This window comes from Balaenoptera musculus, chromosome 7, assembly GCF_009873245.2.
Source record: "Balaenoptera musculus isolate JJ_BM4_2016_0621 chromosome 7, mBalMus1.pri.v3, whole genome shotgun sequence".
NCBI lineage: Eukaryota > Metazoa > Chordata > Mammalia > Artiodactyla > Balaenopteridae > Balaenoptera > Balaenoptera musculus.
In genome coordinates, this window is record NC_045791.1 from 62606879 (window position 1) to 62620484 (window position 13606).

Consider the following 13606-nt stretch of genomic DNA (forward strand, 5'->3'; position numbering starts at 1 on the left):
TTCCTTTATTTTACCTGTCAACTTCATCCTCCCTACGGTCCACTGCAGACCAGCTATCTCCTTAAGCAGGAAACCTGGCCATCAAGAGCAAACAAGTTTAACATTGTACACCATCCATAAATTAAAAACTCTCTTATAATGACTTGGTTTCCAACAGTAAGATCATGGGGGAAGGATCATACTTAACCCACCATGGGTCAGATACCCCTGGCTTTGGCACAGTGGCCAGAGGACAAGATAATATAAGAAACAGGCAGTGCTGATTGTTACCTGGTGTTTGGAGTGGGGAGAAGAGTGGTTCCTGAAGGAAAGTGAGTGGGGAGAATAGTCATTCCCTATAAGCAGGGGAGAGTAGAGAAAAGACTAAACAGTAGACACTCATTATAAAGAATAAATCAGGACTATCTGGGGGATAATGTTACTTGTTGAGAAGTAAATCTTTCTTAGAAACTTAGAAAATTATACCTCTTATTTCCACCCACTTCTAATTATATTCTGGTAGTACTGTTGGTGAATTTCCAGAACATGCAGCCTTCAATTATAAAAAAGGATTGTGCTCAGAAACTTGATTTGTAAGGGATTTGGAACTGAGAATACATAGAATCAATGCCATTTTTTATTTCAGGCCAATTTATAGAAACACGATCTATGATATTGCCTAAATTATTATACTAACAGTCCATTTCAATCTCACAAAACATCCATTAGAGAATCTTCCTAGAGCGTCCAGCTTCCACATACCATGGAAGACATTTTACCTCTTAGTGGTTTTGCATGGACATCAGGCAGCCAGGTTGTGGTTGGGTAAGAGAAGGCGGGAAGGGAAGTCCCCTGGGACTCCCAGGCACCAGCATTTTTGTCACTTCCTGTATCTGGTGTGGCACAAGGCAGAGAATACAGAATAAAAGTCCGAAAAACTGTGTTCTGGATTGAATGATAGCTCTTCACTGTGGGACTTCAGAAAACAGGCCTTGGTTCACATCTTAATATGATGGTGGTGGTGGTGGCAGTGTGTGTGTGTGTGTGTGTGTATGTGTGTGTGTATGTATATATGTTAAGAGGCAGTTGGACTGTCCTTTGAACTCAAGACTGCTTTTTAAAGTTCTTTCGACCCTGAAAGGTCATGCTTCTATGATTGAGAAAAAGCTCTTTTCTCAATCTAGGTCTCTAGGCTAATATAGTTTGTGGGGAGGAGACTAGAAGGGATTAGAACAGGGGCACAGGCTATTCTTCTTCCATGTCCATTGGTTTATATGGCTCCCTTACTAAAGCCTTCTGGAGGATAAAGGGGTCTGGTCATGCTCCTTTCTTGAGGTTCCCTATATTAACAAATGAAGAGATGCCAAAACAGGATTGCAAAAATGATGGAATTGTCAATATTTTCATTTGACAACAAAATTTACAATATGATATAATTGAACTACTCATAATTATAATATTTATAAAAAAAGAATAAGTCATGGTATGATCCAGGTAGTATGGTCCAGTAATCAGATGTATGTGCGAAGTTTTATGAGTGGTACTTTAAAAAAGTATTGTCAATAAACTTGTCAATAAATATGTCAATAACTATATCTGTTATTGTCTATATGAACATTTGGAGATAATATCAAAAGTCTAAATCATGGCCAGTTTTGCATAAGAGGCCCTAGCCAAATGGCCCTTCTGGTATCTTCTCTGAGAGGCCCAGCTACCTTGTGTTAGCAAATTGGACACTGTTTCTAGTTAGTGTATCAAGCCAGAAATAATAGTGCTGTTCATTCTCAATAATTTCATTTTATCTCTAAAAATCTGATGGTTACTCTCAGTTTTATATATATATTTATTTTATTTATATATTATATATTTATATTTATATATATATTTTTTCACTCAGAGTAGTGTCTATTATTTGAGGAAGAAATGAAATAAATATCTAAGAAAAGGTAAATAGACTAGATACACAGTAAGTTAAGGGAACAAACTGAAAAAATTTCAAATAATTTTGGATGTGCTAAGCCATAAACATACTTTAAGAGAATTTTGCCTCTGAAACAATGAAATTCAACAAGCGTTTTTGAAAAACCTTACATTAATTTTTATTAATAATTTTAGAATTTTTCTAATACAAAGGTGATTGTAAATTGAATGCAATGTATGTATACTAAAAGTAAGATTGTTTTTGCTTTCAAGAGAAGAATTTGGAAATTCAAAAGCCGTGGTTTTAGGGCAGTTAATTTATAATGTCTGAGCAGGGTTGGAGTGTTCTAATTTTGGTATTGAAAAAATTTCCCCTGGTAACTGATACTCATGTGTTGAGAAACAGTAGATTAGGTAAGTAAATACATAGTTTTCCTAATTATTACATTTGAATATTATAGAGCAGAAATAACAGAAAATTACCATTTTAAGCAAAAATGTTATTACTAATATTCCTTCTTCATGTAAACAATATAAAATTGCTACTCACTATAGAATTTGAGTATATAATTGCTCCTTTGCATCAAGTATTCTTAATAAAATCAAAATTTGAAAAGAAATAAAAAGAAATAAAAGAAGTGGTATCAGCTCATCCAAGGAGAGTTTGTTAAAGATCTATGTAAAAAGAAGAGAGACTGTGATTTTACACGTGGGAGACAAGTAAAATAGACCAACTGTAGGGCAGCAAATCAAAGAAGAAAGTAGGTCAGTGAGCCCCATGGTGATACAATGAATTGCTATTATTTAAAGGGATGGTCAGAGAGTAAAACTGCCTGTGCACAAGAATGCCTATGAGAACAATGGTAAATCTGAACAAAAAAAGCAGGGTCAGAGCAAGAGTTGCAAAGCTCAGCGTGTGAACTGCAAGTCCTTGGGTCAGGCGGAGGATAAAACAGAACAATCTCATCATTCAGAAGCTTCCAGGCAGCCAGGGCCAGCAAGCTGTGTAATGAGAAACAAACTGAGCTGAGGCCCTCCGCAGAGAAAAGGGAGGAAAACAGCCTCAGGATACGGAGAGAACTGAGCTGATTTTGAGACTGCATGTAACTATCAACTCATCAGGATTAGCACTTTCCCATAAAAGAAAATTTTAAGTAACAGGAGAATCACTGAGGAGACCAAAATACTTAATCAAATCCATTTACATTACTTATATTGTGAAAGCCATGTACCCAGTGGGATTAATTAACTGTGTTTGGTGATCAGAACAACATTATATACTGGGGAAAGTACCATTTCTCCTTTCCATCTTTGTTAAAATTTACTGCCTATTTTCTTGGACTAGGTGGAGTTTCAGAATCATAATTGCTAAGTGAGTCTAGATTGGTAATCTAAAATACTATAGGAGACAGAGAAGAACAAACTAACTCCAGGCCAAAAATAATCTACCTTTCTATTTATTATAGGAGATGTGACTTAAAGGGATTGGGCAGAAGTTCATTTATCTGAAAAAAAATTTGGCTACGTTAAAAAGTCTTTATATGTTGAATAGGGAATATTTTTAAAGAAAGTGAGATTGAAGTTAGTCATTTCTTTACTTAAAATGCACTGAGCATCTATAATGTTCAGGCATTGTTCTGGGCTCTGCTGATCAGTCAGCGACCAAAACAGAGTATTGACTCTGATTTCATGGTGCTGATATTCTAGCGGGAGGCATACCAGAACTCCATAAATAAAGACATATGACACCAGGGAGTGATTAATGCTCTAAAGGAAGGAAAAAATAAGATAAATCACCATAAGTGGACTGAAAGTAAAGGAAAGAAAGAGATGGGATGTTTTAGATGGGACGGTCAGTGGTCTTCTCTGAAATGATGACATCTCAGCAGAGACCTGATTGGCCAACTGTGGTGAAGAAAAAAAACATGTGGGTCCCTCAGAAGAAGAGAAGTCCAGTAAAGAGAGCAAGGAAGACAGGCCTGAGGCTGTTTGAGGTCTGTGTAAAATACCACTGTAGGCAAGCAAGTGAGGGAGGGTTGGAAGGAGATAAGTACAGAAGGAGACAGAACCTAATCATGAAGCATCTTAATGATTATAAGTTTATGGTGAGGCATTTGAATTTCATTCTTAAGATAATGAGAAGTCATCAAAGATTTTCATTGGAAGAAAAATGTAATTTTTTTAAAAGATTATTCTGTAAATTGTTTGGAGAATTAACTGTAGGGTAGAAGGAGAGAAAGTGGGGAAACAAGTTAGAAGGCTATTGAAGTCCTCTAGGTAGAGATTAGTGATGCATGGGACTAAGGTAGTAGTGCTGGAACTGATGAAAAATGATTAGACTTGGGATACAATTTTGCATGTAGAGACTTCAAAATTTGGTCATGCATTGGAAGAGGAGTATGAAAGGAACAAGAGGAGGCAAAGAATACACTGGGCCTGAGAATATTCTGTTAACTAAGATGGAAAAGATTTGGAAAAGAGAAGGTTGGTAGGGGCCAGGTGCTTGTTTCTCTTTGTTTGAAGATTGGGGACAGAATCAAGATCATGTTTTGGATATACTAACTTTGGAATGCCTATTAAACACTTAAAAGTCAGAATACAGTTAGGCTGTTGGTTTTATGAATCTGAACTCAGATGAGGGATTGGGACTGATAATATACAATTGGAAATCATCAATTTATACATTATATTTAAAGCAATAGTATTGGATGAGATCACCTAGGAAGTGAGTACAAATAGAGAAAACATTCAATAACCAAGTCCTGGAACTGTTTGGCATGTAGGGTGAGAGTGAGTAGGACTGTCTAGCTGAAAAGACCAAGAAGGAGTAGTCAATAAGGTAAGTGGAAAAACAGGTGTGTTTGGTCATCTTGAGGTCAAATTAGTGTTTCAACAAAAAGAAGTGACCAATTATGTTAAATGCTGCCAAGATTTTGTCTAAAATGGTGTGAAACTGACCACTGGATTTCCTCAGATGGAGTTTGTTGGGGAAACTTGACAAGGACTATTAATGGAGTGATGAACATAGAAGTCTGATTGGAGTATGTTAAGGAGAGGTTATAACGTGATGCAGTCTATTTATTATACTATAATGAGTTTTGATCTAAAGTTTTCTAAAGAAGAGAGAAGGGGCAGTGACTAGAGGTGGAGTGCAGTCAAGAGACAGTTTCTTGAAATGGAAGAAATTAAAACCTGTTTTTGTGGTTATGGGACTATTTTAGTAGAATGGAAGAAACTGATGATGCAAGAAAGAGAGGTTATAATTTTAGGAGAATTCTTTGAAAGGGTAAGAGATATTGTGAAAAAGAGGGGTGGAAAAAAATGAGACGTGAGGCTTATGAGAGGAGGCAGAGATATGGGCACTGATTCAAATATCTTGGTAGATTTGGCCATGCTGTTGTCAATTCATTAATGATTACTTCAATTATCCCTGAAAAAATCAGCTGAGTGTGAAGAGAGTATGGGGTTACTGGAGATTTGAGGAGTGAAAAATCTTACAATCTGACAATCTCTGATGCATTTAGACCAGTGATGTTCAAAGTGATTCTTGATACAGGTGGCTTAATTAATACCATAAGGCTGACTGCCCCCCCTGACAATCAGTGGGAAAGAGCTTTTATAGGTGGAGGGAAGGGGCTACATGCAGAAATAGCACAGTCATCTCTGACAGTCATCTTGAAATTGGCCGTGTGGTGGACTGATCAGTGTCATCTTGATTGTTTGAAGTACAGTTAGTCTTCAGTTCCAGGGTCGGTTTGTTCCCATTTCTTTGAGGCCAATTCTCAGAATTGTGGCAGCTTATGTCATGGCTACAGTCTGATTCATCATGTAGTTAACTTCTTCCACCTGGTGGGGGTTTCAGTATCTACAAGACAGCTCAAAGGATATGGCTCAGAATATTATCTATAGCCCTTGAGGAGAAACTAAAGGTCCTTGGCTTTGCTTGATGACTAAACTATTATCATTTGGTCTTCTTTGAGTGCCTTCCTTTACTTCTGCATTTTTTTCACTTCTCCGATTAAACTTATTCTTTGGCTAAAGTTTTTCTACAGACAAAATGCAGGCTGAGGACATGGGGGAAGGACCATAGGGTCCTGCTGCATTTCAAGGCTATGGTAGCCTATAGTGACCATTGTTGCTTCAATAGGAAGGTACTCTCCTTGGAAGACAGAGACTTCTAAAATGCCAGTACAGGACATCCTTCTGTGGATACACTTAAAAAACATAGGCATCATTTGTTCTGTGGCTTTAAATGCAACTCTCCTTTTGTTATTTTATTTTTAGTGCTTTCAAGGCTAACCACAGACTCCTGCTGATTGATGCATTCTTTATTTTAGATATGCTATTGTGTTCAATCAATGGCAGTCAAGAACGGCAGGTGAGGGAGCCATTCTGTCTCTTTCTAAAGTGAAATTGCCCAACACTGTTTAGCTCCATTATGTGTAGGCTTAAAAATTTAATTTTACTTCTGAGTTCATGGACTGCATTAGCTTTGAAGAGAAAGGGGGTATTAGAAGGGCACTTGGCTGTAGAGAGCAAAAGAGGCACTCGGTCTATCAAAGTGATTCTCACCCTAGGCTGAATAGCAGGATCCTTGCAAAATTAAAAAACATATTCTTGCCTGGCTCCAACCTCAGACTTACTGATAAAGATGTGGGCACTTTACATTTTGATAAGTGAGACTAGATTACTCTCCAAAATTATTCTTTGAATTCACACTTCTAATGATAGCAGGTAAGTATACCTCCTCCCCTATCTTCTCCTCAGCATTTCCTGCTAAATCTTTCACCTAGGTTTTACTCTTGGGCAACAGCTTTGGTAAAATATACGATAGGTAAAATATACATAAATATATAATACTTATGAATACATATGAATACCATATAAACATGCTGCCCCTATTCCCATGTATGATGAAGAGAGAAGCATATTACACATTTATTCTTCGGCAGAGAAATGCTTTTCTAAGTAATGGGTGGTTAAGTGAAATGATCCTGTGTTGATCTGCAGTTTATATTAACTGAACAGTCATCGTATTAGAGCAGAGATCAACTGTGCTGTTTATATGTAATTTACTCCAAATGAAGTAGAAAGGGATAGATTTAAGATGAGTTCAGGACATGATGTGTGTTTAGCTTTGGGATGAAATCAATATGTCACTCGATCTTTATGACCCTCAGTATATTAATGTATAGCTATTTATTATAAATGAATGACAAGAAGATTAAACAAAATACATGTGAAAGCATTTTGGGAAATGCAAAGCACATTTTCAATCAGAGATGGTGGGCCTTTACTGAGGAGACTTGATGTCCCATATTATAGCTTAAATTATATTCCTTGAGTATATCTAGCATGATTTTTTTGATAAGATTTGAAGGATCAATATACAAGCAACCATTAGAAAAATCATTCTTTTAGGGCCACTGAACTCACTCTTTTGTACATAGTAGGCCTTCAGAAAACTAATGCTTGTTAAATGTATTTTGCAAATAGTTTTCTCATACAGAAATCAGACTTGCTGCTTCCCTTAATCTAACCAGTGTATTGCTCAGTCAACAGCTGTCCAAATTACTATCTCCTGAGTTGGAGCTCTTCTTTCCCACATCAGAACTCTCCAAATGCTTTATTTCTACATGTCTTCATTAAATTAACTTCATTTATGTGCATGCCATCACCCCTGACCTACATCCCCATCTGATTTTTAGTTGTGCCTCTCTCCTGCTCAACACACAGTAGGAACTTTATTATATTTAACTCCTATTGCTTCTTTTCTAATAACGTGTACATTATTTGTAACTTGGTCCCATTCTGGGAATGTTGCTGGGCAAAGTTAAATTGTACATCTTCCTGTTTACGAACTCTATTAAAAACACTAACAGCAATGATGACAAAAAAGACTGAAAAGTTACGTCTAAATCTATCAGTTATAAGTTGAAAGAATTTGATAATGAAAAAAGCCTTATGATCTTGAGTCACCACATTTTCCTTCAGGTTTTAACTTTGGAAAAGATCAATAACAGTGGTGGAAGACTGAGTCCTGGTGGCCCAGGTGAAGAGCCCCCAGTAGGAATTAGGGGCCCAGGTTTGTGTCCCAGCCCAGCCTATGATTGCAGTGTGAATTTAAGCAAGTCATGTTGCCATCTGAAATTGTCCTTTCATCTTTAAAGTGAAGAGATTAGACTAGGATTCATATTCACAACTATTTGTGAGTCAGAGACCCCTCTGAGATTCTGCTGAAAACTATGGACCTTCTTCCCTGAAGAGGCACAGAAACAAGTATAAATAGAATTCCAAGAGGGTCAGAGGCTCTCAAAATACATCCACAAATTCCCCAGAGGACTTTAGAATGATTTCAAACTTCTAAAGTATGTGGTTGGAAAAGAAAATGAATCCATTTACATTTGCTACTCCTGATGTGAATTGTTTTAAAATGTGGATTTGGGCCACTTATGTCATTTAAAGTTAGAATTACTTTTTTGTAACTTATAGTACTCACAGCAAAGCAAAATTTTCAGTAGGAAAGCAGATCTCCTTTGTATATGAATAGCATCTCAGGGTTGGTGAGCTTGTTAGTCTTCCCTGCTACTCAATCCAGGGTTCCTTCTCGCCTGAGATGGAAATTTAGCTTTGACTTGAACACACACAGTGACGGGGAGCTCACTCACGTACTTATTGCTGGGCAAACATAAAGAGTTTAGAAATTTTCTTCTTTATATTGAGCCATACAATTGTCCCTGACTTAACAATGGTTTGATTTAAGATTTTTTGCCTTTACAATGGTGCAAAAGCAATATGCATTCAGAAGAAACCGTATTTCGAATTTTGAATTTTGATCTTTTCCTGGGCTAGTGACATGCAGTAGGACATGGTCTCGTGATGCTGGGCGGGGCAGTGAGCCCAGCTCCCAGGTAGCCACAGGGTAATGAGTGTAAACAACAAATACAGTACACTTACAACCATTCTGTACCCATACTACCATTCTGTTTTTCACTTTCAGTATGGTATCCAATAAATCACATGAGATATGCCACACTTTATTATAAAATAAGCTTTGTGTTAGATGATTTTGCCCAACCACAGGCTAACATAAGTGTTCTGAGCACGTTTAAGGTAGGCTAGGCTAAGCTATGATGTCCGGTAGGGTAGGTGTATTAAATGCATTTTCCACTTATGGTATCTTCAATGGGTTTGTTGGGATGTAACCCCATTGTAAATCTAGGAAGATCTGTACTCTGCCCTCACCACATGAATGTCAGCTATTGACACTATTTCTGCTCTCAGTCGCCACTTAGATATATTTTATTTCTTTTTCCAGGCTTTTAGGAATTCAATGGCAGCCTCTTTTGTCCTCTCTTAATTTTGCTAAACAGTGCAGTTTCATATCCAATTCTTCTGGAAAAGATTTCATAAAACTGCTTTTAATCTCAATTACTTCCTTCAATGGAACTCTTGAAATGCAGAATCCAGAATTGGGCAGCATAATCCAGAAAAGTCTGACCAACACATGGTTAGAGAGAAGTTTCCTCTCTTAAACTGCTGACTCTCTTGTTAGAAATGCCACCCACACTGCCAAGAGCTCTGTTCCTACAAACAGGTGACTCTGCTGGGTCATGTTGAAATTGTGGTCACCTGAATCCCTAACTATACTCAATCTAGGCTGCCCTCATTCTCTATCTTTTAGAACCAAAATAACCTTCCTAAAAACAAAACTCCCTTTGACCTCTCCCTTAATTGCTTAGGCCATCTTTCCAGCTCTTTGGAATACTAGTTTTTCATTCATCGTGTCATCTTTTCTTCCAAGTTTCATGTCATCTACAAATGTGATAAACCTGCCTTTTTCCCCTCTGAATTAATCGATAAACATACTGATGTGTGGTTTGCCAAATGTAAGCCTCCCTTTATGGGTTAATTATTCATAATTCTTCACTCAGTCACTTTACAACTTCATCCAACTCACATTTAACCTCCTGATCTACAGAATGGAGAAAAGCACGAGTAGAACGTTCTGTGCAGGGGCAACATTTCTTTCTTTTCCTTTCCTTCTTTTACTCAGTCTACTTTCTTTTCCTCAAACTCTATTTTCTTCACTCCTTCATGTATTCCTACTGCATATCCTTGTCTTATATATGGCTCCTTTTCTTGCATGTTCATTTTGTTACGGAGAAAAGAGCCTCTGTGCATTTTGGGGATCCCTCTGCCTTCTGCCCGAGTGCAGGGCTGGCTGTGTCTTTCTTGCTCCAGGAGGCCCTTTACCACATGCTGGGAATCAGTTCGTGTGCAGGTGAGGTGTTTTCCTGCGTGTTCATTAGCACTTGGCAGAAGAGGAAGGTCTGAAAATTTCACCAACACCTCCAGAGCAAGTTACTTTCCTCCACCTCCAGAATTACTCAAATATTGAACGAGACTTCAAAGAAAATTTAAATACAAAGCATATGTGTGTTTGGGGATAGGAGGAGGGGCGTGGGGAGAAAAATTATTAGACAGTTCTCACAGACTTCACACATTAATCTCAGCATTTATTGCATCTGTAACCAAACAAACAGTGCTGAAAGGAAAAAAGAAAAATTCAAAACAAATTAATCAACCATCCGTTATCCAGTGGAAAGATGACAGTGTAAACTGCTTTGGGAACCAAAGAATCTGTGGTTCTGTAGAGAGGTTCGGCGGAACAGCTCTGTGACGTCACCTACTCCTGCCTCATCAAAATCTTTCACCTGGCAATAGTTAATGCCGCACTCCAATAAGACCGAGAAAAGCCCGTTCCGAGGTTTGCTCAAGTGAGTGATTTTACTTTAAAGAAGGCTTTCTCGTATAACTTTGTGGCCATTATCATGATAAAATAAATAAGTGAGTAGACCTATAGTCAAGTATGGGAAGTGGATGATTAATGGTTTAATAAGTTGGACATTTGGTTACCATTTTTTTTAAATGTTTGACTCCCTCATATAGACAAATCATTGTTGGCATTAAGTTAACCCTAATTTAAGGAAAATTGTCTGAACACAACTTCATTACTCTGTAGTTACTTTGAGGATAAAAGGGATGAGCCCTGGAGGCAGTAGAACCTTTGCAAATCCTGGGAAGTGCAGACAATTTTAGCTCAGGAAAGAGTGGCAGGTGGCTGAATGATTACTGTGCTTTAATTCTTCAGAGGGAATGCCAAGATGGTTTGAACCAGGTTAGTAGGTACTGTAAACCTACAATAAATCCTAGAGATTGATAGATTAGCATCCAAAAAGCTAAAGGTGAAAATGAGTTGGGGTCTCCTGACAATGGAACTTTATGTTTCATTCACTCAGTCAGTGAGTCAGTGAGTCAGTGAGTCAGTCAGTGAGTCAGTCAGTCAGTATATATTGAGGGCCTATGATGTGTCAGAACTTCTTTTAGAACCACACTATCCTTGTAAACTTGAACAAATCATTTATCTTCTTGAAGTCTAGATTTCACCATCCAGGTATTTATCTCCTGGAGGTGTGAGGTTTAGTGACTCAGGTATGTAAGACTCCAGCTGTGTGACTGATTGGCTACTCATTGAACTCCCTTTCCTTCTTAGCATTTAGACCTCTTTTTCTCCTATGTAATCTACAGCATGATGAAATAAGTTCCATTTGTTAACAACAAATTTCTCTCTATGGTGATTGTGAGTGATCTGTGTTTGCAGATGAAATTACAGTATTTAAATATTATTACAACTTATCAAATATTTTTGCAAGATAATCAACCCAGCCCAGGGGTGTCATTCCTTGCCAAATGGCACTCTGAGGTTGCTGACTGCAATACAGGCAAATCCACTCTTTTTTTTTTTCCTTTTTTTAGTTTCTTTGTTTCATAGTAAACATGAGCAGTGACTTCCTTTCATTTATCAATTCTAACTGCAATGTTTTTCAGTAATATTTAGAAAAATCTCATAAACCAATTTACTAAAATATAAAAATCTATAAACTTTTCCATGTTACGCATCACTATATGCAGAGTGTCAGCTAGTAGGATGTTTTAACAGAATAGACCCAAGTGAAATGAAAGATAATTTTGTAATGATTGTAGTAGTCGCCTTATGATTTATACTCCAAATTTGAGTTAATTTTGAAAAAAATCTGAATATACATTATTGTGGAACTGCCAAAGACATATACCAAAGTGTCACCTCATTAATTCCATCAATCATTTATGCAATCAATATTAATGAGCACCTACTGTTTGCCAGGCTCTGTGCCTGGGATCCCAAAGTGAAACCCCATAATCCTGACATCAGCAAGTTTGTTCTCATGAGAAAAATATGTAAACAAATACAGTTCTATAAAGTAATTGATACAAGAGAAAGTGATCCAAGAGCAGGGGGAAATATGAGAAAGACCCAGCTAGGTCTGCTTGGGGAACTGGGGGAGCCTTCACAGAGGAGGCAAGCTGCTATCAGGATGAGTGGGAGGTTATCAGGTGGATGAGTAGGAAGAAGCTATTGGGCAGAGAGAATAGAATGAGAGAGACATGGAGGCTTGAGGGAGCCTGGAGTGACCTGTAACGTGGAAGGGCAGGTTAGTATTGTTAAAGCATAAATTACTGTGAAAGGGGGAAGCAGGAAAGGCTGGTGGAAATGAGGCCAGATAGGTAGGGAGAGGCCAGATCACATAGCCTATATATCAGGCAAAGGTGTGCCAACGGTTTTCCTCTGTGTAGGTTTTGGGGGAAGTGATTGAAGAATTTTTAATACAAAAGTTTCAGAATCAAATCTGTATGTTTTGATTCCTAAAGAAGACTAACAATATTCTGATTCTTTTGTTGTTTGAAAGTTACAGAAATGGCACACACACACCTCCTTGCTCCTGAGGAGGAACAGTAAGAGCCTGTGAGCAGATTTTTAGTTAACAGGTTTTTAATAGGCAGTGATGCAATTCTTAATGGAGAAGGTGTAATTACTATAAAAGACATTCTGTTTCGAATGGAAATTGGGCTGGGTGTGTTTTTATTCCTCAGTGAATTAAAAAGGTTTATATACGATTAGATTGTTGAGATTCTTGGAGAAAACACATATACACCAGTGAAAACGTTCCACTCATTTTCTTTACCTCTTGCAGCAAAGCAGTGAATCTGCCAGAAATAAATTGAGCATAATTTTTATAATTTCAGGGGTTAAGCATATGAAAGGCCAGAATGAATCAGCATTCCCTGAAGAAGAAGAAGGCGTGAACGAGAGAGAAGAGCAGTGGGACCATTAATAACGGGTCTGCAGCAAGAAGGCTTCTTGGGAATAACTGAACTATTAACTTTTCTGAATATCCCATGGAACACCACTGCTTGACTTCCATCTCTGCTCTCCACACTCACAAAGTAGTAATACACCTCCTGGGAAGCGCCCCTTGATGGAACTTTAGAACTACCTACAGATCGTTCCATATTACTTACAATTAAAAAATAAGTATTTATTTTACAACAGTGATTTTCTTTTTAACAACATAGAAATTTGCAAACATGTGAGTGTTCTAACTTTAATACTGCCCAGCTTAATCCCTGATGTCCTACTGATACGATTTGCCTTCTAATGTCAAATGTAAATAGCATCACTTTAAAAGTAAAAAATAAATATTAAATACATTTAGACATGAGTGTGTGTCTGGGTTTAACTTACAGAGGAATGTTTAATGAAACTTTTAAGATCTGCATTTATCCTGTTGCTGTATACGGAATGGTACATGGTATTTATTTCAGA

General features: G+C 37.5%; 1 protein-coding gene across 2 annotated transcripts in view; it reads left to right on the plus strand.

The window, feature by feature from the left end:
- The window catches only part of PPP1R1C (protein phosphatase 1 regulatory inhibitor subunit 1C), a 124679-nt gene extending 111564 nt beyond the window's left edge, over positions 1-13115 (plus strand). For both annotated transcript variants that reach the window (XM_036858800.1, XM_036858801.1), the window contains exon 5: positions 13027-13115. In XM_036858800.1, the coding sequence (XP_036714695.1) occupies positions 13027-13115 (89 nt within the window). The remainder of the gene's footprint in view (positions 1-13026) is intronic.
- Positions 13116-13606: the final 491 nt, after the last annotated feature.